Genomic DNA, 25000 nt, shown 5'->3' on the forward strand with positions numbered 1-25000 from the left:
GTCGTTGTTGTGGTGAACGCTGCCGGGCCAAGTCTCTCTCTCTCTCTCTCTCTCTCTCGCTCCCCCTCCCTACCTCAGAGAGCAGCGCTGACAAACATATTAATCACCTCGGGCAAATAACTCCCAGAGAAGTTAATGCACTGAGAAGCCTTCGCCGCAGCCCCCCACCCCCTGCCTCTCCTCAGCTCGCCCCACCTGCCTGCGTGTGTGTGTGTGTGTGTGTGTGTGTGTGCTTCAGTGAAGACTTGAGCTGAGAGCACCAGCTCCTTCTCTCTTCCTGAAAGTGAGAGAATGAGGGAGAGAGAGAGAGAGAGAGAGAGAGAGAGGAAAGAGTGAGTAGAAGTGGTAGAGTCGGCTGAATCATCCGTCATGTTTCAAAAAGCAAAGCAGAATCATCTTGCGTTACTAATGGCATCAGCATCCTTGAAAGAATAGACAAACGTGAAGCCTGGGGGTGACTTGTTTAAAGACAAAGTATATTGAGTTTGAGGATCAACAGTTAAATATGATATATTCGTTTGATATAAACCTTTGCTATCGGGCCGAGATGAATGAGAAACTTTCTCTTTTGTCCAGAGTAACAGTTACATACAGTACAGAGTATTGATAAAGTACAGTAGTGTAGCCTGATACAAGAAGGCTTCTGGGCATATCTGGAAAATACTAACTTTAAACACAGAACAGTAATAACACAGAAGTATAGTAAATACACTGTGATGATGACCACTTCACAGGTGAGTGGATATATAATACACATACAAAAGATAATTTGCAATACATGTGTACATAAAAACAGTGTTTGGAGTTTTATTTTGCTTGTAGTTTTTGTAAAATATACTTTTTAAAGAAATCCCCTGACATGTAAAACTGCAACATAGTTAGTTTCAAACAGAACAAAGTCGCACAGACAAACAGTACCAGTAAAACGTTTGGACACACCCACTCATTAATGGGCCTTGATGACATCTTTGCACACTCTTGGCATTCTCTCAACCAGCTTCACCTTGAATGCTTTTCCAACATTCTTGAAGGAGTTCCCACATATGCTGAGCACCTGTTGGCTGCTTTTCCGTCACTCTGCGGTCCAACTCATCCCAAACCATCTTAATTGGGTTGAGGTAGGGTGATTGTGGAGGCCAGGTTATCTGATGCAGCACTCCATCACTCTCCTACTTGGTCAAATGGCCCTTACACAGCCTGAAGGTGTGTTGGGTCATTGTCCTGTTGAAAAACAGTAGTCCCACTAAGCGCAAACCAGATGGGATGGCATATCGCTGCAGAATGCTGTGGGAGCCATGCTGTTTAAGTGTGCCTTGAATTTGAAATAAATCACCAACATTATCACCAGCAAAGCACCCCCACACCTCCTCCTCTATGCTTCCCGGTGGAAACCTCACATGAGGAGATCATCCGTTCACCTACTCTGCGTCTCACAAAGACACGGTGGTTGGAACCAAAAATCTCAAAGGACCAAAGGACAAATTTCCACCAGTCTAATGTCCATTGCTCATGTTTCTTGGCCCAAGCAAGTCTCTTCTTCTTATTGGTGTCCTTTAGTAGTGGTTTCTTTGCAATAATTAGACCATGAGGGCCTGATTCAAGCAGTCTCCTCTGAACAGTTGATGTTGAGATATGTCTGTTCTTGAACTCTGTGAGGTGCAATCTGATATGCAGTTAATTGCCGATTTCTGAGGCTGATAACTCTAATGAACTTACCCTCTGCAGCAGAGGTAACTCTGGGTCTTCTTCTCCTGTGGCGGAGAGAGAGTCAGTTTCATCATAGCGTTTGATGGTTTTTGCGACTGCACTTGAAGAAATGTTCAAAGTTCTTGAAATTTTCCGGATTGACTGACCTTCACGTCTTAAAGTAATGATGGACTGTGTCAGGGATTTCCTCCTCTTCTTCCGAAGAGGAGAGGCGAGAAGGATCGGAGGACCAATATGCGGCGTGGTAAGTGTCCATGGTTCTTTTAATAAGAAATAGTACACATGAACAACTGAATACAAAAACAATAAACGTGGAATGAACGAAACCCAAAACAGTACCGTGTGGTGAACAACACAGACACCCACAAACACACAGTGAAACCCAGGCTACCTAAGTATGATTCTCAATCAGAGACAACTAATGACACCTGCCTCTGATTGAGAACCATACTAGGCCGAAACATACAAATCCCCAAATCATAGAAAAACAAACATAGACTGCACAACCCAACTCACGCCCTGACCATACTAAATAAATACAAAACAAAGGAAATAAAGGTCAGAACGTGACAGACTGTCATTTCTCTTTGCTTATTTGAGCTGTTCATAATATGGACTTGTTTTTTTTTACCAAATAGGGCTATCTTCTGTATACCACCCCTACCTTGTAACAACACAACTGACTGGCTCAAATGCATTAAGTTGGAAAGAAATCCCACAAATTAACTACTTTTAACAAGGCACACCTGTTAATTGAAATGCATTCCAGGTGACTACCTCATGAAGCTGGTTGAGAGAATGCCAAGAGTGTGCAACGCTGTCATCAAGGCATAGGGTGGCTACTTTGAAGAATCTCAAATATAAGATATATTTTGATTTGTTTTACACTTTTTTGGTTACGACTCTACATGATTCCATATGTGTTATTTCATAGTTTTGATGTCTTCACTATTATTCTACAATGTAGAACATTTTAAAAATAAAGAAAAACCCTTGAACGAGTAGGTATGTCCAAACTTTTGACTGGTACTGTATATTGAAATGACTCAGCTCTCTGCATCTAGCTAGCTACACACAATGACAAATGAACATATTGAATGAATCAAACTAAAGAAGCATACTGGAGATTTCAGATGTATCTTTCAATGAACATCTGCACCTCAAGTTTGGCTTTTTATTCAAAGGATACGGCAATGAGAGGCCTACAGTCGAGTTTTGAATTTTGAAAATTTGATCCCACATGGCTCCTTTGACGTTAGCATTGTGGCTCTTCCTAATATCTACCAGAATACTGTCACCTGGTATTCCATTGAGAAAAGCCATCTCTGTTACTTTACATGGGAGAGATAATGATGATTTACGATGCAAATAAACTTCCCAGCCAGAGAGAGTTATATCAATACAAACGGGGACCACTACCTCTGGTGGTGTATGGGCCATGGGCTATGGACATTGACTTGGGTCAGTGGAATGGAATTAAGGTATACATTAATGGATTGTTGTGGAAGAGGGAGAGATTAGCTGAGGGAGCCGATGGCAGCCATTTTGTGGCTGGCCCATGGCCCGTGGTGCCATCTTACAAATGACTGCATTAACAGAGCCAATTAAAGTGGCAATCATTTAATGGTCGCCTACGCAGCCATGCGAGACCAGGCCTTTTATCACGTCAATCGGCCATAAGGCGGTAAGATTCAGTTAGAGCAGAGTTCTGCAATCTGGCCAGTGGACCGACTCAGCTCCGCTCTCCTCTCAATAAAACATGTCTCAATATCTCCACTCTCAGCACTGACTGGTCCCTAGGAAGATATAAGATAAGTTATGTCCTTTGAAAACAAATACACTGAATCGCCTAATTTAATAAAATATATCCATTTTAAGTTCATAGTGGTAAAAATAGTCTGGGAATAATTGGGACAAACAGTTAAAAACCAAAAAATGGGAATTTGATATTTCGCCTTTTCATAAACTCTTGAAGAAGACATGTTTTCAGGGTGGGGTTCTCTCCTTCATCAGACATCAAGGTGCAGATGGAGGGATGGGGGAAAAAGAGAAAAGAGCAGCATTTTATAGAGCCACGTCCTTCTCTATCTCGCCTCTGCAGTCATACTACCCAGGATGCTTCTCCAAGCGCTCTTTGAGTTTTAGGAGCGTTGTAAAGACGTTTACGACAAAAAGCAACAAACAAAACAAATCAACATCAAATAAAAAAACACATACTGCTTGAACTCCTCTAGGTTATTTGGACACATTGTATAGACACGCAGAGTAGTATATCATGATAATACACTTCACATCTAGCCATAGACACATAGAATGACATGGTAAGCCATGGATACGTCTCAACCAGCACCCTGTTCCTTATATAGTGCACTACTTTAGACAAGGACCCATAGGGAATAGGGTGCCATTTGGGAAGGAAAACCATCTCTCCCCTTCTGTAAAACTATCAACAAAAAGGTGAAAGCCTTTTTTAAGTCATGTCCCCACTTTTGAACCCCTATAGGACATGATATACCTTTATAAAAGGAAGAACATTTTATTTTTCATTCTCTTTCTCAATTCTCTCAATCTAATAATAATAGATAATAGCAGTATAATCCATTTGATATACTAATAAATGCTATGCTATAGCGCTTTTAATTCTGTAATAACACACAAGTAGTGTAAGATAATGATTATTGGATAAAAGCACACCTTGTAGAAAACAGACCAAGATAACTTTAACTCTGAAAGAAATGTGTAAAGTGCCATGGAAGAGGTTAGAAATATAGAATAAAAGTAAACATACAGTATGCCACACCAGAATATTACTTACATGAAAATATAACAGCAACATCAGAGTATCCCACTACCACAGAATAGCTGTTTGTACATGTTAAGGTTATAGGTCTACTGAGAGTGGTCTAGAGCAGGGTTTCCCAAATTTAGTCCTGCTGAGACTGATATCTGTAGATTAAACTGACTGATTTTGATGGGGACTGAAACTGATATCTGTAGATTAAACTGACTGATTTTGATGGGGACTGAAACTGATATCTGTAGATTAAACTGACTGATTTTGATGGGGACTGAAACTGATATCTGTAGATTAAACTGACTGATTTTGATGGGGACTGAAACTGATATCTGTAGATTAAACTGACTGATTTTGATGGGGACAGAGACTGATATCTGTAGATTAAACTGACTGATTTTGATTGGGACTGAAACTGATATCTGTAGATTAAACTGACTGATTTTGATGGGGACTGATATTTTGATTGGGACTGAGACTGAGATTAAACTGACTGATTTTGATGGGGACTGAAAATGATATCTGTAGATTAAACTGACTGATTTTGATTGGGACTGAGACTGATATCTGTAGATTAAACTGACTGATTTTGATGGGGACTGAAACTGATATCTGTAGATTAAACTGACTGATTTTGATTGGGACTGAGACTGATATCTGTAGATTAAACTGACTGATTTTGATTGGGACTGAGACTGATATCTGTAGATTAAACTGACTGATTTTGATTGGGACTGAGACTGATATCTGTAGATTAAACTGACTGATTTTGATTGGGACTGAGACTGATATCTGTAGATTAAACTGACTGATTTTGATGGGGACTGAAACTGATATCTGTAGATTAAACTGACTGATTTTGATGGGGACTGAAACTGATATCTGTAGATTAAACTGACTGATTTTGATGGGGACTGAAACTGATATCTGTAGATTAAACTGACTGATTTTGATGGGGACTGAAACTGATATCTGTAGATTAAACTGACTGATTTTGATGGGGACTGAAACTGATATCTGTAGATTAAACTGACTGATTTTGATGGGGACTGAGACTGATATCTGTAGATTAAACTGACTGATTTTGATGGGGACTGAGACTGATATCTGTAGATTAAACTGACTGATTTTGATGGGGACTGAGACTGATATCTGTAGATTAAACTGACTGATTTTGATGGGGACTGAAACTGATATCTGTAGATTAAACTGACTGATTTTGATTGGGACTGAGACTGATATCTGTAGATTAAACTGACTGATTTTGATGGGGACTGAGACTGAAACCTGTAGATTAAACTGACTGATTTTGATGGGGACTGAGACTGATATCTGTAGATTAAACTGACTGATTTTGATGGGGACTGAGACTGATATCTGTAGATTAAACTGACTGATTTTGATGGGGACTGAGACTGATATCTGTAGATTAAACTGACTGATTTTGATGGGGACTGATTTATCATGTAATTAGATTGACACAAGAGTCAAACTCTTAAATAATATTATAGGATCCTCCAAGAACCCCTCAACTCACCGCAGGTGCAAATATGAAACATTGACTAGCAATGGTTCCTTGAGGAACTCCAGGGTTCCTCGAGTCACCATTAATTCTAAGAGTGATTGAAAATGCTGTATATAAATACTGAAATATTTTCGATGGATGTGTAAAACATTTTTTACTGGATATATTTGAGGTGTGAGCCAAGCTTCTGAAAGACGTTTTGACGTTGAATCTGCCAAAGGTTAAGGTGTACCATAATCTATTAATATGAACAGATCAACAGCAATAAGACCTACACAACAACTCTGAACATTTGAAGCCCCCTCGGTTGCCCTTTGGGTTATGTAACAAGCCCCAGATATTGTACTAAGAAGACAGAAGCTCTAGTAATAACCGGATAGGTCAGATTCTGTACGGTACAATCTGAATCAAACAACAGCTAGGTTTTAGGATGTGTACGTTCAGAGACAGAGATGTGCATGTTTGTTTATATGTTTTTCCAAATATATGACTCACATCCTTGAGGCTTGAGGATACATTGGGTGATGGACAGTACAGTAAGCACAAAAGACAGCCAGACACATGTTCGGAATAATACCAAACAGAACATCCAATACTTGGTCAACGATCAGGCTGGTTCCACCAGGCTAATAATATACATCTATGAGTGAGGACTCAAGTGTATGAGAAGTGAATCCTAAGTGTGAAATTTAACAGAACCCCAAGGACATGGGGGGTTAGAATTACATCTCTTCACTTTAAAAGGAGAAGAGAGGGAGAAGAGAGAGGTGGGAGAGTAGAGGAGATGCAGTTTATCCAATCCATATTTCACAATGGCCTTCTGATCATTGGGAACAGAAAGGGAGAATAAAGAGAGTCTGGAGAAATAGACAAAACAGCCATAGAGGTGTGTGTATGCCTGTGCTTGTGTGTGGTGGAGTCAGTCTGGTGTATCTTCAAATGAGATCAGTGCTTATTGACTGAGCTCTGTTATCGCTAATCTGTGGAGTAAATTGCCTCGGTAGCTGTTCCTCTATACAGTCTCCTTACTTCTCTCGCGGCCCGCCGCCACTGACTCCCTTCTTTACGATCCCATCACACAACGTGTGTGTGTGTGTGTGTGTGTGTGTGCGTATGTGTGAGTGTGTGGGTGTGTGTGAATGTCTGTGTGTAGATGAGAATGTACCTGTTTGTCTGTATAAGTGTGCAGGTGTGTGTGTGTGTGTGTGTGTGTGTGTGTGTGTGTGTGTGTGTGTGTGTGTGTGTGTGTGTGTGTGTGTGAGGGGAACATGATCAGTGTTGTAAGAGGTTGTGGGACGAGGAGACGCTATTTAATTCTCACAATGACCTGCTCTCTTTCTTTCTCTCTCTCCCTATCTCTCTCCCTCTCTCTCTATCCCCCTATCTCTCTCTCCCCTCTCTCTCTCCCTCTCTCCCCCTCTCTCTATACCCCTATCTCTCTCTCTCCCACCTCTCTCTCTCTCTCTCTCTCACATCTCTCTCTCTCTCTCTCTCGCTCTCTCCCCCTCTCTCTTTCCCTCTCTCTGGGAGAGAGAGAGATATGGAGAGAGAGATATGGAGAGAGAGACAAAGAGAGAGAGAGATATGGAGAGAGAGACAAAGAGAGAGAGATATGGAGAGAGAGACAAAGAGAGAGACATATGGAGAGAGAGACAAAGAGAGAGAGATATGGAGAGAGAGACAAAGAGAGAGCGAGCGAGAGAGAGAAAGCGAGAGAAGTTTCACCCAATACCCTCACAGAGCTGAGCTTGGTCAGGTGTGTGAGGTGTAACATCACAAATCGTTCCCCATCCCAAACCTTTTCCCCCTTAACTGTCAGTAGATCCAAGATTGATGCCGGTAGATAGGGATCAATCGATACCAGCTACATGGGAGTCTCTTACACTCCCCTCCCGCCTCCCACTTTATCTCAGTAAGACTGAACATCTTCTCCTATGGGAGTCCTAACATCCTTCCTAATGTCAGTCACAAATCTAAAAGCACCTACCTCCCTCTCTCTCTGCCCTCCCACCTATGCACCTAAAGGGTGTGTCCCAAATGTCACCCTATTCCCTTTCTAGTGCCATACTTTTGACCAGGGCCCATAGGGTCAAAAGGCTCAGTTCAATTGGGATGCACCCGAGGTCTCCGGTAATCAGACTGTCTATATGGGACAGTGTCTGGGACTGGAACACAGCATGCTACCATGCAAGGTAACAACTCAATGGCCTAATCAATACAGTATGTGTGTCTATCTGCCTGTGCTCTTCTCTCTTCCATATCGTACAAGCCTATAGTGTAGTTATTATTCCAGTAAAGAACACTAGCCAATCTCAGGGGACGAGACATGGTAGTCTCAACAAAAACAGAGACACTTTGATCCATTAAAGCAGCAGTGCAGTCAACCACGTGATTTTCCTCTTTAAATGTTTTTATATTTAAATTATACTCCACACTGTGAAATTGTGAAAATGATAATAATGCCCTTTTTGTGTAAAAGCTGTTTGGAAATGTAAATGCCTGGAATTTCAGCCTGTTCAGGTGGGATGGAGTTTTTGGCCCAGATCATGACATCACAATCTGATCTGATTATTCTGACCAATGACCAGTCATATTTTATTTGCATATGTATGCTCCTACTTTGAAGGGGTAAGTGGGTCAAGTTTTAATCTAGATGATCCTATCCGCCAATCAGGGCTGTGTATGTCAATATATTTACATTTGTATCAACACGCCCACATGATCAGATTGAACAAAAGGAGGATCAGGTAAATAAATCATGAAAAATATATTTGGAGTTATTTTAATGAAATAAACACATACAGTGATATATTAGACATACAGTGATGATTTAAAAATGACATTAGAAAGACTGCATGCAGGCTTTAAAAAACAACTGAGTGTGAAGAAGAGAGTTCATGGCTCTTTTGCTCCTCTTAAATCATATATCTATCATTTTAATAACACCACAAGTAACCATCAACATTTCCCTTCAACATCCTCTTTGTTGAATAGTGTTAATTATTCATTTTGGCATGGCGAAAAATAATGACTTGAGATATTTAAGGACTCTTTCTGAAAATAAAAACTGACCAATGAAAGAATGCACAGCAATATCAACATGAACTATTATTGCTTATTTTGTAGATACTGTAGCTTATTTGGTAGAGGAAAACAGAAACCATACAAAGTGTCATTGTGTAAAAGAAACGCTGTGTTCCGCTTTAACAGAACATGATGTCATATTTTTGCATTGTAATTTCAGAAAATGTCCATAATATATCTGCAGTAATAGTGGGAAAAAAAAATCCACCTAAAAAAATATTTTTGGTGCATACAAATTGCATTGAAAATGTAGCCTTTCTATTTGACAACAAAAGACAGTCTGGCTTCTGCTGGGAAGCCTCCCTCTCTTCCATCAGTGTCACTCAGAGGCGTGGTCATCTCCTTCTCGAGCACAACCAACAATGACAGATTGGGGCAAGGGTCAAACATATATAAATCCTTCTGATTGCTGGTTGCAAAAATTTTACGCTCAATTTCCGTTTGTGTGTGGAAACAATGTGTTGCAATTTGCCTAGCTTCCTCATGGTGCAAGCAAAGTTAGAGTGCTGTACCTTTAAAGCCATTTTGTGGAGATGGGATACTTTCTGCCTCTGGCTCAGTGCCACAATCAATGCTCTTTTTCTGACACAATGCTGCTGCTGCCCAGGCCACACAGCAATGGCTGCCATAGCTCTCCCAAAGATGGTGGTTAAATAAGATAGTTTACTCAGGCCGTTAACCATTTAATTTTTTTTGTCAAGGTTCCTGTCTGTTTAAGTGGGCATCCCCTCTCTCCCGTGAGCATGCTTTCCTCCATAATATCTGGCATGCTCAAGCGAGAGCGGGTACAGCTGGCTCTGGTCTACTTAGTGTCCCCTCCCCACTCACCCCACCTGCCCTGTCTGATCCGCTTGACCAACATTTTTTTGCCAGTGTGATGTCTCGCTCTGGGGCACCGCCTCCGTGGGTGGGGGCAATAAGTAGGCCAGAGTGGCCCTGCCCCTATCAGAAGAAATTAGCAAGTCGAGTGTCTTGCTTTCTCTTCTGTCTCTGGCTCTCCTCCACTCCACTACCATACATCACTTCCTCCTGCGCAGAGTTCTACAATACTACTTCCTGTCAGCCATTTTGTTGCAGCTCAAACTCCTCTTGATATATAATACAAGCCATTTAACAGATGCTTTTATCCAAAGCAACTTACAGTCATGAGTGCATACATTTCTTTACACATGGGTGGGCACAGGAATCAAACCCACTATCCTGAGGTTGCAAGCACCATAATCTATCAACTGAGCTAGAGACAACCACCCAGCTGAGTGAGTTTCTGTTTCTCTCATTAGCCTAAGAAGTCTCAGGTCTACAAACTAAAGACTTGTTATTATGGGTCTGTTCTGTAGGCTTTGGGTCCAGCCAATACCCTTAAGGGAATGAAATTGGCCGGCTGTACCATTTACTTACTTAATAAAACCCAGTTTGAAATTTGTTGCTTAAACTGGAATTGCTGACCATTAGCGGGCTTAATGTATATTGGGAAAATGACTAATTGAAACAATAAGGGTACAGAAAATGGGTTGGAATTAAAACCCGCAATCACAGACACATCCCACAGGAGCCGAGTTTGAGAGCACACACTTAAAGAGAGGGAAATACAGCGGCAGCATTTCTCTGTTTGTTGGTGAATTCCCTCTGTATGACTCACATTATACAGAGGCAGCATTTCTCTGTTTGTTGGTGAATTCCCTCTGTATGACTCACATTATACAGAGGCAGCATTTCTCTGTTTGTTGGTGAATTCCCTCTGTATGACTCACATTATACAGAGGCAGCATTTCTCTGTTTGTTGGTGAATTCCCTCTGTATGACTCACATTATACAGAGGCAGCATTTCTCTGTTTGTTGGTGAATTCCCTCTGTATGACTCACATTATACAGAGGCAGCATTTCTCTGTTTGTTGGTGAATTCCCTCTGTATGACTCACATTATACAGAGGCAGCATTTCTCTGTTTGTTGGTGAATTCCCTCTGTATGACTCACATTATACAGAGGCAGCATTTCTCTGTTTGTTGGTGAATTCCCTCTGTATGACTCACATTATACAGAGGCAGCATTTCTCTGTTTGTTGGTGAATTTCCTCTGTATGACTCACATTATACAGAGGCAGCATTTCTCTGTTTGTTGGTGAATTCCCTCTGTATGACTCACATTATACAGAGGCAGCATTTCTCTGTTTGTTGGTGAATTCTCTCTGTTATGACTCACATTATACAGAGGCAGCAAACCGAACCATGAAATACTATTGTCAATGAGAAAGTGTTCAATTAATGACAATATTTTAACATTTATTGAACAAAGGGAAAAGTGAGAGACCTACATGTATTCCCTCATCTCCAATTTCTCTCTCTCTCTCTCTCACTATGTGCTTTCTTACATTCAATAAACCATCAATCTCAACCCAGAGAAATACAGGAAATTCAAAATAGCATCATTTACAATACAGCGATGAAAGACAATGCATATAGTCAAATAAAACTCTTAAAATGAGACATCAATTTGAGAGATTCTTGACAAGGGGTTCATGTGTTTTTTGGAGCTGGAAGTGTTTTGTTCTAGTTTTTGTTTTCCACTAGGAAGTAAGAGTTTAGTTTGATAGTTGTTTTGTTTTCCACTAGGAAGTAAGAGTTTAGTTTGATAGTTGTTTTTGTTTTTGACTAGGAAGTAAGAGTTTAGTTTGATAGTTGTTTTGTTTTCCACTAGGAAGTAAGAGTTTAGTTTGATAGTTGTTTTTGTTTTCGACTAGGAAGTATGAGTTTAGTTTGATAGTTGTTTTGTTTTCCACTAGGAAGTAAGAGTTTAGTTTGATAGTTGTTTTGTTTTCCACTAGGAAGTATGAGTTTAGTTTGATAGTTGTTTTTGTTTTCCACTAGGAAGTAAGAGTTTAGTTTGATAGTTGTTTTTGTTTTCCACTAGGAAGTAAGAGTTTAGTTTGATAGTTGTTTTTGTTTTCCACTAGGAAGTAAGAGTTTAGTTTGATAGTTGTTTTTGTTTTCCACTAGGAAGTAAGAGTTTAGTTTGATAGTTGTTTTTGTTTTCGACTAGGAAGTAAGAGTTTAGTTTGATAGTTGTTTTTGTTTTCCACTAGGAAGTATGAGTTTAGTTTGATAGTTGTTTTGTTTTCCACTAGGAAGTAAGAGTTTAGTTTGATAGTTGTTTTGTTTTCCACTAGGAAGTAAGAGTTTAGTTTGATAGTTGTTTTGTTTTCCACTAGGAAGTATGAGTTTAGTTTGATAGTTGTTTTGTTTTCCACTAGGAAGTATGAGTTTAGTTTGATAGTTGTTTTGTTTTCCACTAGGAAGTAAGAGTTTAGTTTGATAGTTGTTTTGTTTTCCACTAGGAAGTAAGAGTTTAGTTTGATAGTTGTTTTGTTTTCCACTAGGAAGTATGAGTTTAGTTTGATAGTTGTTTTGTTTTCCACTAGGAAGTATGAGTTTAGTTTGATAGTTGTTTTGTTTTCCACTAGGAAGTATGAGTTTAGTTTGATAGTTGTTTTGTTTTCGACTAGGAAGTAAGAGTTTAGTTTGATAGTTGTTTTGTTTTCCAATAGGAAGTATGAGTTTAGTTTGATAGTTGTTTTCTTTTCCACTAGGAAGTATGAGTTTAGTTTGATAGTTGTTTTGTTTTCCACTAGGAAGTAAGAGTTTAGTTTGATAGTTGTTTTGTTTTCCACTAGGAAGTATGAGTTTAGTTTGATAGTTGTTTTGTTTTCCACTAGGAAGTATGAGTTTAGTTTGATAGTTGTTTTCTTTTCCACTAGGAAGTAAGAGTTTAGTTTGATAGTTGTTTTGTTTTCCACTAGGAAGTAAGAGTTTAGTTTGATAGTTGTTTTGTTTTCCACTAGGAAGTATGAGTTTAGTTTGATAGTTGTTTTGTTTTCCACTAGGAAGTATGAGTTTAGTTTGATAGTTGTTTTGTTTTCCACTAGGAAGTATGAGTTTAGTTTGATAGTTGTTTTGTTTTCGACTAGGAAGTAAGAGTTTAGTTTGATAGTTGTTTTGTTTTCCAATAGGAAGTATGAGTTTAGTTTGATAGTTGTTTTCTTTTCCACTAGGAAGTATGAGTTTAGTTTGATAGTTGTTTTGTTTTCCACTAGGAAGTAAGAGTTTAGTTTGATAGTTGTTTTGTTTTCCACTAGGAAGTATGAGTTTAGTTTGATAGTTGTTTTCTTTTCCACTAGGAAGTAAGAGTTTAGTTTGATAGTTGTTTTGTTTTCCACTAGGAAGTATGAGTTTAGTTTGATAGTTGTTTTGTTTTCCACTAGGAAGTATGAGTTTAGTTTGATAGTTGTTTTGTTTTCCACTAGGAAGTATGAGTTTAGTTTGATAGTTGTTTTGTTTTCCACTAGGAAGTATGAGTTTAGTTTGATAGTTGTTTTTGTTTTCCACTAGGAAGTATGAGTTTAGTTTGATAGTTGTTTTCTTTTCCACTAGGAAGTATGAGTTTAGTTTGATAGTTGTTTTGTTTTCCACTAGGAAGTAAGAGTTTAGTTTGATAGTTGTTTTGTTTTCCACTAGGAAGTATGAGTTTAGTTTGATAGTTGTTTTGTTTTCCACTAGGAAGTATGAGTTTAGTTTGATAGTTGTTTTCTTTTCCACTAGGAAGTATGAGTTTAGTTTGATAGTTGTTTTGTTTTCCACTAGGAAGTATGAGTTTAGTTTGATAGTTGTTTTGTTTTCCACTAGGAAGTAAGAGTTTAGTTTGATAGTTGTTTTGTTTTCCACTAGGAAGTAAGAGTTTAGTTTGATAGTTGTTTTGTTTTCCACTAGGAAGTATGAGTTTAGTTTGATAGGTGTTTTGTTTTCCACTAGGAAGTATGAGTTTAGTTTGATAGTTGTTTTGTTTTCCACTAGGAAGTATGAGTTTAGTTTGATAGTTGTTTTGTTTTCGACTAGGAAGTAAGAGTTTAGTTTGATAGTTGTTTTGTTTTCCAATAGGAAGTATGAGTTTAGTTTGATAGTTGTTTTCTTTTCCACTAGGAAGTATGAGTTTAGTTTGATAGTTGTTTTGTTTTCCACTAGGAAGTAAGAGTTTAGTTTGATAGTTGTTTTGTTTTCCACTAGGAAGTATGAGTTTAGTTTGATAGTTGTTTTCTTTTCCACTAGGAAGTAAGAGTTTAGTTTGATAGTTGTTTTGTTTTCCACTAGGAAGTATGAGTTTAGTTTGATAGTTGTTTTGTTTTCCACTAGGAAGTATGAGTTTAGTTTGATAGTTGTTTTGTTTTCCACTAGGAAGTATGAGTTTAGTTTGATAGTTGTTTTGTTTTCCACTAGGAAGTATGAGTTTAGTTTGATAGTTGTTTTTGTTTTCCACTAGGAAGTATGAGTTTAGTTTGATAGTTGTTTTGTTTTCCAATAGGAAGTATGAGTTTAGTTTGATAGTTGTTTTGTTTTCCACTAGGAAGTAAGAGTTTAGTTTGATAGTTGTTTTTGTTTTCCACTAGGAAGTATGAGTTTAGTTTGATAGATGTTTTTTGTTTTCCACTAGGAAGTATGAGTTTAGTTTGATAGTTGTTTTGTTTTCCACTAGGAAGTATGAGTTTAGTTTGATAGATGTTTTTGTTTTCCAATAGGAAGTATGAGTTGAGTTTGATAGTTGTTTTTGTTTGTTTGTTAGTTTGTTTTGCTGGGGGGCAGAAGGAGGGAGGCGTTTGTCCCTCTCTCTCTCTCTAGTAGGGAGTGAAGCGACTGCAACCTCCTCTGTATAGGCTAGCCTGCAACATCAAAGATGAAAAAAGCTCCAATCAGTATTCAGTATAGGAAGCTTGGTTTATAGAATATTATATTGGCTTCTGTTTCCTTTTTCCCCTCAAAACTTTCTTCCCTTTTTACTTTTTTTATTTTGTTGCAAAGGTTGGAGTGTTGGTGGAAATTGAGAGGAGATGAGTACTGGAGATGTTAATGTGTTTGTGTGCCTATGAATGTGGCGTTATGTTTGTGAGAAAGGAATGGAAGGAGTTGAAAAGTGATTGGTCGTAATATTCTTACTAAGCAGTGACTAAATTCTCTAAAGTTTGACTCTTCAATCAAAACTAGAAACTTCAATCAAAACTACAAATTCTAAATAGGTCATTGAATCAGATATACAGTAGCTAATTCTCTTTCATGTCCAGATCACGATTTATACACAACATGCACCCCTCACTCTGCCTCCCTCTCTCTGCCCCTGCCCCTCTCTCTGTCCCCGCCCCTCTCTCTGCCCCCCTGCCTCCTTGCCTACCCTCCTCTACCCCTCTCCCGCTCCTCTGCCGCTACCCCTCTCTCTGCCCCCAAGCAGGTTATACAAGTATCCTAGTATAGACATGGTTGCCTAAATCTGTCCCGCTGCCCAGAGCCCCTCATTAAAAGTGGCATAGATGATTATCTGCCTCTCCTATCTCCTCCTCTCATATCTTCTCCAGCCCAATTGCAGAGGGAAGCAGCTAGCTCTGCTCTTACCTCCCTGGACCTCATTAACAAGACTCTTAACCCAGGAACTACTCATCAAACATCATTAGATATGATTCAATATTTCTCTCCTTCTCAGTCTCGCTCTCTCTTTTAGTAAATGTTTGTTCTTGTTCAGTGATTTTACAAGATGGCATTTAGCCATCTTGTCACTTGTTGTTCCGCTTTAGTGTTTGGCCCAGATTGATACTGTACCCCACCCTCTTCTATTCCCATTCAGCTTATCCATCTTTCTCCTAACATTCTGTGTTTTTTACTGTAGTGGTGTATGGATAACAGTTTGGTTTGTTTGGGCGTGGTGGTGGTAAAACATCTGCAGTGTACGTATAGTATAGTTAGGAAAAGGGGAGGAACATTTTGAGAAAAAAGAGAAGAAAAGGAATAAGGGAATAAAAAAACACAGGCCACAGTTTTAATTAAGTAAATGAATAGGAAAAAATGAGTCGAATAATTAATGAAAGCTTTTAGCTAGCAGCTGCACGTGGGGGGGTTGCTCGGTAAGGGAAAAGGGGAAGGAACGGGGGGGCGCTTTCCGGCATCACGCGCGTGTCTGCACACAACACCCTGCACATCTGTCTAAGGCAAGACCTCTCATCCAATCAGCTTCTCCAACAGAGCTAATAGGAACTGGGTGTCATTTTTCTTCTCTCTTTATATATTTCTTCTTTCTTCCTTTAATCTCTCATGGCACGCCACTGCATGCACTTAATGGTCATTCATCTTTGGAGGAAGTCCTTATCCACACCCGGGAATGAAAACAAATCGTTTTTTATTTTATTTTCTCTTTTTTGGGGGGGGGCTCTCTTTTTTATCTGCAAGATATTTTTTCATCTTTGATGTTAGCTGCACAAGCTAGCTAAAAACAAACATTAACCAATAGACTATTTCTTCCTATGGAAATTTGGGAGACTCCACTGATAGTGGAGGATGTACAGGTCTCATTTCAATTTCAAGCAAAGAGATTCAGGCCAATTAAAATTGAAAGGGGTTAGAGAATAAGACAACAATGTGTCTGGTTCATTTACTGAAGTGGCAACAAGTCAGCTTTAAATCTCACATTGAAAAATCACAATTCAATTCTCCTCACAAGTGTCCATTCTATTTTCATTTATATGAATCTGTACATAATGAATATATTACATTTATCATACATTGTAGTTATATCATGTATCTTTAGAAGAGCCCAAACACTTTCTATAGCGCTCGGACTACTAGCCTGCATCTCAAATGGCACCCTATCCTCTATAGAGTGCACTACTTTTGATCAGGGCCAATATGGAATAGGGTGCCATTCTGGAAGACGCCTTAGTGTTAAATATGAATACGTTCTAGTAAGCAGTGGTCAAAGTAGCAGAAGAGGACAGAGGACTCACCATAGTACCCACACTGTACGTGGCCGCAGGACCAATCGTGTGGTGATATGGGTCTGCTGTTGCATAGACTCTCCCGTAACTGTATGGGAGAGAGGAGAGAGGAGAGAGAGAGACCACACCCTTGTCTTACAATGTGTCTTCGCTTAAGTGTGTTCAGGATTAATTTTGATCAATTACATAACATTTATCGTGTTAGAAAAAATCAGATATTCATTCAAATTCAGTATTGGGAATTGTTTCTCCTAACGGACCTAACCTCAAATAGGAATCATCTGCACTTCCGGTTTGATTGAATAACGTCCCTTAAGAGTTTTGATAACAGATAAGTAGTGTCAAACCGGTCCACAATGAGACACTAACGCTCTGGGTCGTCGATTTTAACTGGGGTCCGGAGACTAGATCTATAATCATTTCCCCTCTCAGTCACGTTACAGACAGCCCTATGGGATGGAAATGCAATCGATGTCTCGCTATAAATGTACGTCGTAAAGGTGAGAGTGTGTGATTGCAATGATTTGTTTTACCCGTTTCAATTTATGAGAAAGAGGAGGGAGTGTTTTATCTTCTGATGGAGGGAGGGAGGAAGCGATGGGAGGGAGGGAGGGGAGGAGGGATAGAAGGTTGGGTGGAGGGAAGGAAGGAGGGATGGGATGAGGGATGGGGGAGGGGAGGAGGGATAGAAGGATGGGTGGAGGGAGGGAGGGGTGAAGGGAGGGGTGAAGGGAGGGAGGGGTGAGAAAAGGGAGGAAGGGAGGGATGGGGGAGGGAGGGATGGGAGGAGGGATAGAGGGAGGGAGGGGTGGAGGGAGGGGGATGGATGGGTGGAGAGATGGAGGGAGGGAGGGAGGGAGGGAGGGAGGGAGGGAGGGAGGGAGGGAGGGAGGGAGGGAGGGAGGGAGGGAGGGAGGGAGGGAGGGAGGGAGGAAGGAAGGAAGGAAGGAAGGAAGGGAGGGAGGGAGGGAGGGAGGGAGGGAGGGAGGGAGGGAGGGAGGGAGGGAGGGAGGGAGGGAGGGAGGGAAGGAAGGAAGGGAAGGGAGGGAGGGAGGGAGGGAGGGTAGTAATGAATGTAAAACCAGTTAGATAGACAGAGGGAGGAGACAGAGAAAATGAGTTATGTATTAGGAAGAAAGAGGGATAGAGGGAGATGAAAAGTAAAAAAGGGTGATAGATGTAGAAAAATTTGACCCGAGACTAGAGGACAGAGTATATGAAGCAGAAAGATAGCAGAAAGAGGGGGATATTGGCAGAGAAATAGACAAATACAGGGTCCAATAGAGAGGAAGAGATAGAGTGAGGTTGATAGAAAGAAAATGGAAGCAAGAGAGAGTGACTAGAAAGAAAAAAAGAGAGAGAAATAGACCATCTGGTCTAGGGTCATCCCTGCCCTTTTCCTGTTCTCAGCTCCTGTCTCTGAAGGCTTATTCCCTGTCTATTCACCAGCACTAGCTCGGAACTAATCCCACCATCCCTACCTCCCTCCCTCCCTCCTTTCATCCCTCTACCCCTCTCTCTCTCTCTCTGAGATGGGACAAGCCGGGCCGCGTCGACCACTTTATTTATTCCTCTCCTCTACATCCCTCTCTCTAGTCCCTTGTTTGTTTGCTCTCCTCCAAAAACTAGAGATGCCAGTGGAGGTCTGGAGGGCAAAGATAAGGCCCTGTAGGGGTTGGCCTATCAGAGAGAAGAGGAGAAAAGAGGGATGGCAGATAGGAGGGATGAAATGGGGGATGAAAGGAGGGATGGAGCAGAGGTGCAGGGAGGTAATGATGGCATGGAGGGAAAATGAAATGTTGGAGCATGACATCGTTGCAAAGAAGTGCAGAGAAGAGATGAAAGAAAGGAGAGGTAGATGAATGGGAGGAAGAAAGGTAGGTGGTCAATATGCAGGGGAAGAGATGTGAATAGACAGATGGATGAAGAAGGAGGGGTGGAAATAGATGAAAAGGAATCCACGCCCTGTTACTACACTCTAAAAAAACATTGGTTGTTTGGTTGACCCAACTGCTGGGTTGCAGGCATTGGGTCACTTAGTTGGGTTGTTTCCTTTAACTTAGTTGGGTTATTGGTGCTGGCTTATTGGTGCTGGGTTATTGATGCTGGGTTATTGGTGCTGGGTTATTGGTGGTGGGTTATTGGTGCTGGGTTATTGATGCTGGGTTATTGGTGCTGGGTTATTGATGCTGGGTTATTGGTGCTGGGTTATTGGTGCTGGCTTATTGGTGCTGGGTTATTGGTGCTGGGTTATTGGTGCTGGGTTATTGATGCTGGGTTATTGATGCTGGGTTATTGGTGCTGGGTTATTGGTGCTGGCTTATTGATGCTGGGTTATTGGTGCTGGGTTATTGGTGCTGGCTTATTGGTGCTGGGTTATTGGTGCTGGGTTATTGGTGCTGGGTTATTGGTGCTGGCTTATTGGTGCTGGCTTATTGGTGCTGGGTTATTGACATATGATCCAGCGGGTCAGATCAGAAGACTGGAGTTGTAGTTTAGTTGGGGCGTAGCATTCAGATTATTTTTGAACACCTGTTAAGAGTACATGTCATTCTTCTTCATCTGTTCTGTTGTATAGTTTCCACATGTTAAGGTTGAACATTGACATTTCTTTAAATTCAGTGAGGCTTACAGAAGTGTATTTGATTTATTTCACTAGGCAAGTCAGTTAAGAACAAATTCTTATTTACAGTGACTGCCTACTTGTAAAGCCCCCCCCCCCCCGGCCAAAACCTCCCCTAACTCGGACAACTCTTGGCCAATTGTGTGCCGCCTGAAGGGACTCCTGATCATGGCAGGTTGTGATACAGGATAGAACCTGGGTCTGTACCGCTGTGCCACTCGTGAACCCGAGTTCCCTTAACACCTATGTAAATCCTATTGTTTGGACACAATAAGGTGGTTTACCTCATTATAATTTGTAATAAAGAGAGCTATAATTTGTAAGAAATTATAATATTACAGAAACATTTGCAGTATGTAAACTTAAGATGATGAACAGGAATTACATTTACTCTTATGGGTGGCCAATTAGATCTAGTTGAAAGCCACACCCCTAATAAGCTAAGGATTACATTTTTAAAAAAATACCCAGAGTTCAACCCAGCATGAGAGCAAAAAATACCCAACTGATGGTTAAGTCTATCCATGCTTGGGTACTCCCAACAACCCAATGTGTTGGGTTACTCACGCAACCCAGCGGGCGGGTTGAAAATAACCCATATTTACCCAGCGCTGAGTTACTAAAGAACCCAAATTGGGTTGTTTTTAACCCAGCATTTTAGAGCGTAGTAAAGAGGTAATGTTACCACTATGCCAGCTGTCATGTCCTTTCTGTTGACATGCACCACTCAAGAACATAGCAGCTGATTGGCTGTGGAGACTTAAGCAGACAGGACATGGCTATGTGTTTGTGTGAAAGAGCTCCCTGGGGAAGCAGAGGCAACAATTCTCTCAGTTCCACACTGATCCACTGCCTCTAAGCCCTCTTAGCCAACAATAAATAACACTCCACCCCTCAGTGAACTGACTGACTCACTTTAAATCACAAGAGCTTAAAAAAGAAGAGAAAGAAAATAAGAAGAGAGAGAACAGAAAGAGAGATGAGAAGATGACACAGAAAAACATACAGGCAGCAAAAAAGAGATCAGTCAGTGGGAGAAAAATAGAGAAATAAATGATTGACAGAGCAAGAGAGAAAAAAGAGAGGGCGATTAGAAGGAGAGAATGAAATAACTCTAGCAGAGAGAGAGATACAGCCAGCCCTTCACCTGCTCTGCTCCTCTGTTCATAATTCCCCTGCGTTGTCTGATAAATCTAACATTATCTGTGGCCTACAGGCTCCCGATGCCACTGTCCTTTATCAGGCCTGACACGCTCAATCTCCCCTAGACTAGTTCTCCCAACGCCCTCACACAACCCTCCCAACCCACGGAGGAGAGCTCCGAGCCTGGGTTGACTGAGACTGGCGGCTGGATCGCCCTGGAGGGTCAGTGGCTGAATCTAACAACACAAGGGTCCGGGTGAATCACTAACAACACCCACCCCACCACGGCCCACAACCCAGGGAGTAGAGCTCCGTGCCTGGGTAGACTGAGACCGGAGGCTTGGCTCTCTGGAGGGTAAGTGGCTGGAGGTTTGAGGTTAGTGGGGCAGTGTGTGTGTGTTACCTGTCGCTGTATGCGGTTGCAGCCGTGGCTGCTGGCTGGGCGTATCTGTATGCTGCATAACCTCCCTGTGAAGAAGACAGGAAGAAAACACGCTGTTACTGATAATACACAGAGGTTGCGTGCCAAATGGCACCTTGTTCCCTATATAATGCGGTGCACTACTGCTGACCAGGACCAATAGGACCCTGGTCAAAAGTAGTGCACTACATACGGAATTGTGTGCCAATATGGATGTACACAAAATAACAGTCATTGACTGAATAAGGTGTAATTTTCTTCCATTAATAAACCCTTTAACACAACAATCAGCGTAGTGCTACAATACTGCAAATACATTTATGAGAGAGAGGGAGAGAAAAAAATGCCAGTGCAGCAATTATTGTGAATGAATGGAGAGGGATGGGCCATGTTTGTGTGTGTGTGTGTATATATATGTGTGTGTGTGTGTGTGTATCGCCATGGCGATTAACGAGGGTGTAATTAATGTGTGGGGCGGGCGAGAGGCTTATGGAGCAGAGCCAGAGGGAGCTGTTTCTGTGTTCAACAATGGAGAGGGGACAATGTGTGTCTGTGTGTGAGCATGTGCATTTGTGTGTGTGTGTGTGTGTGTGTGTGTGTATTTGATGACTTAGAGCCACAGCCCGGGGCCCATTCATATTACCTGTACAAGCTGACATGACACCTGACATACAGGCTAATTGACCATTCAACAGCCCGTGTTCCAATTACAGGAACATCAACTGCAATACTGTTGAACTGCAGTCATACTAGCAAACAAACTCAGACACTGGTTTACATGCAAACACACACACACACACACACACAAACACACACACACACACACACACACACACACACACACACACACACACACACACACACACACACACACACACACACACACACACACAACACACACACACACACACACACACACAGACACACAGACAAATACACACAAACACTTCTCCAAAGAATCAGACATCATTTACAAACGAAGCATTTGTGTTTAGTGAGTCTACCAGATCAGAGGCAGAAGGGATGACCAGGGATGTTCTCCTAATAAGTGTGGGATTTGGACCATTTTCTTGTCCTGCTAAGCATTCAAAATGTAACAAGTACTTGTGGGTGTCAGGGAAAATGTATGGAGTAAAAGCTACATTCTTTTCTTTAGGAATGTAGTGAAGTAAAAGTTGTCCAAAATATAAAACTAAAGTAAAGTACAGATACCCCAAAAAACTACTTAAGTAGTACTTTAAAGTAATTTTACTTAAGTACTTTACACCACTCGATGCCCAGAAGGGTTTAAATTCACGAGTCAGGCGGCTTGGCAGATAAGGAAAGGGCCCTATCAACACAACAAGAAGGAGATGAGGAGAAAGACAGAAACAGAAGGAGGGAAAGAGTGGAAATAAGTAGAATCACTTACGTATATTTCTGCACCATAGAAGCCGTCCTGGTAAACAACACTGGAGATGGAACAGAGAGACAGACAGTAAGCTGTAGCACACTATGGCAGTGTCTCAAATGGCACCCTATTCCCTATATAGTGCACTACTTTTCAGCCATATGAGCCCTATATAGGGAGTAGGCTGCCATTTGGGATGTAAGCCCATGGTCCAGTCCCCTAGCCCTATTGGAGAGTCTGCGCAAGCACACACACACACACACACCAATCATCAGGCGGGGAACTAATGCCTCTCCAGTGGACTGTGCAGGTCATAGCAGTCCCATTCACAGAATGACACATAAAAAAAGATAGACAAATTTGGCCATTCTGGAATCAAAGAGCAATTTTCCACTCTATTAGAAAACGGCTTTTTGTTTTCCACGCCCTGTTCACCTGTCACTGAGTGTGTGTACATTTGTGTGTACTCACGCTCCATAGGCAGGAATGGGTGGGGGTGGGGGCGCGGCGCGGAATGTGTTGTAGACGGCTCGCCCCCTTCCTCTGAAATGAGCTCCGCGATAGGCTACCGTCGCTCCTGTACTAGGGTAGGGAAAACCTGCCACTACAGAAAGGGAGGGAAGGAGGGAAGGAAGGAAGAAAGAATTATAATGACTGTATTTATATTTTATATTACTTTCATGTCTGTTATAATAGACCTTTATGTGTGGTGTGACTGTAGCAGTGTTTGTGACTGTAGGGTGGTGGAGGCAAGACACAATGAGTTGGCACAGACAGAAAGAGAGTGGGAAAGAGATAGAGAAAGGGATATACTGAATAAAAACAGTGGATGAGGTGATACACTTTACACATGGTACTGGCACAAAAAGAGAAGGAAATAGAAATGGATAGACTGGAGGTGAAGTACGAGAGCTGTAGGTAAGGCACAGAACTGTCAATGACAGAGACAGAGAAAGAGAGATGGAGAACTAGGAACAGACCCACCGGAGGGAAAGAAAGAGTAGAAAAATAATACACTCTGTCCTGGAACACATAGGGAGACAGACAGAGACAGACACAGAGAGACAGGGAGAGAGAGAGAGAGAGAGAGAGAGAGAGAGAGAGAAGGGGAGCATTCGGGAGTAGAGAGAGGGGGGAGAGAGAAGGAATGAGAGAGAAAGAGGGGGAGAGAGGTGGGAGAGAGAGCGAGAGAGAGACAGAGAGAGAGAGTCTCAGCCTCCAGTATTTATGCTGCAGTAGTTTATGTGTCGGGGGGCTAGGGTCAGTTTGTTATATCTGGAGTACTTCTCCTGTCCTATTTGGTGTCCTGTGTGAATCTAAGTGTGCGTTCTCTAATTATCTCCTTCTCTCTTTCTTTCTCTCTCTCTCTCGGAGGACCTGAGCCCTAGGACCATGCCCCAGGACTACCTGACATGATGACTCCTTGCTGTCCCCAGTCCACCTGGCCGTGCTGCTGCTCCAGTTTCAACTGTTCTGCCTCATTATTATTCGACCATGCTGGTCATTTATGAACATTTGAACATCTTGGCCATGTTCTGTTATAATCTCCACCCGGCACAGCCAGAAGAGGAATGGCCACCCCACATATGCTCTCTCTAATTCTCTATTTCTTTCTCTCTCTCGGAGGCCCTGAGCCCTAGGACCATGCCCCAGGACTACCTGACATGATGACTCCTTGCTGTCCCCAGTCCACCTGACCGTGCTGCTGCTCCAGTTTCAACTGTTCTGCCTTATTATTATTCGACCATGCTGGTCATTTATGAACATTTGAACATCTTGGTCATGTTCTGTAATAATCTCCACCCGGCACAGCCAGAAGAGGACTGGCCACCCCACATAGCCTGGTTCCTCTCTAGGTTTCTTCCTAGGTTTTGGCCTTTCTAGGGAGTTTTTCCTAGCCACCGTGCTTCTACACCTGCATTGCTTGCTGTTTGGGGTTTTAGGCTGGGTTTCTGTACAGCACTTTGAGATATCAGCTGATGTACGAAGGGCTATATAAATACATTTGATTTGATTTGATTTGAGAGAGTGAGACAGAGAGAGACCAGAGGGAGAGAGAGGGAGACAGAGAGAGGGAGAGAGACAGAGAGAGAGAGGGAGACAGAGAGAGAGAGTGAGACAGAGAGAGACAGAGTGAGAGAGAGGGAGACAGAGAGAGGGAGAGAGAGAGAGAGAGAGACAGGGAGACAGAGAGAGAGAGTGAGACAGAGAGAGACAGAGTGAGAGAGAGGGAGACAGAGAGAGGGAGAGAGAGAGAGAGACAGAGAGAGAGTGAGACAGAGAGAGACAGAGTGAGAGAGAGGGAGACAGAGAGAGGGAGAGAGAGAGAGAGAGAGAGACAGAGAGAGAGAGGGAGACAGAGAGAGAGAGTGAGACAGAGAGAGACAGAGTGAGAGAGAGGGAGACAGAGAGAGGGAGAGAGACAGAGAGAGAGAGGGAGACAGAGAGAGAGAGTGAGACAGAGAGAGACAGAGTGAGAGAGAGGGAGACAGAGAGAGGGAGAGAGAGAGA

The 25000-nt window shown here is 41.7% G+C and overlaps 1 protein-coding gene across 1 annotated transcript in view; it reads right to left on the reverse strand.

Annotated features, from left to right (window-relative positions):
- LOC112257688 (RNA binding protein fox-1 homolog 3) overlaps positions 1-25000 on the reverse strand; it is a 737323-nt gene that overhangs the window by 2902 nt on the left and 709421 nt on the right. Inside the window, 4 exon segments of the mRNA XM_042326209.1 lie at positions 16922-17000; positions 21082-21146; positions 22511-22550; positions 22961-23093. Coding sequence (XP_042182143.1) covers positions 16922-17000; positions 21082-21146; positions 22511-22550; positions 22961-23093 — 317 coding nt within the window.

The sequence above is a fragment of the Oncorhynchus tshawytscha genome, linkage group LG01 (genome assembly GCF_018296145.1).
Source record: "Oncorhynchus tshawytscha isolate Ot180627B linkage group LG01, Otsh_v2.0, whole genome shotgun sequence".
Lineage (NCBI taxonomy): Eukaryota > Metazoa > Chordata > Actinopteri > Salmoniformes > Salmonidae > Oncorhynchus > Oncorhynchus tshawytscha.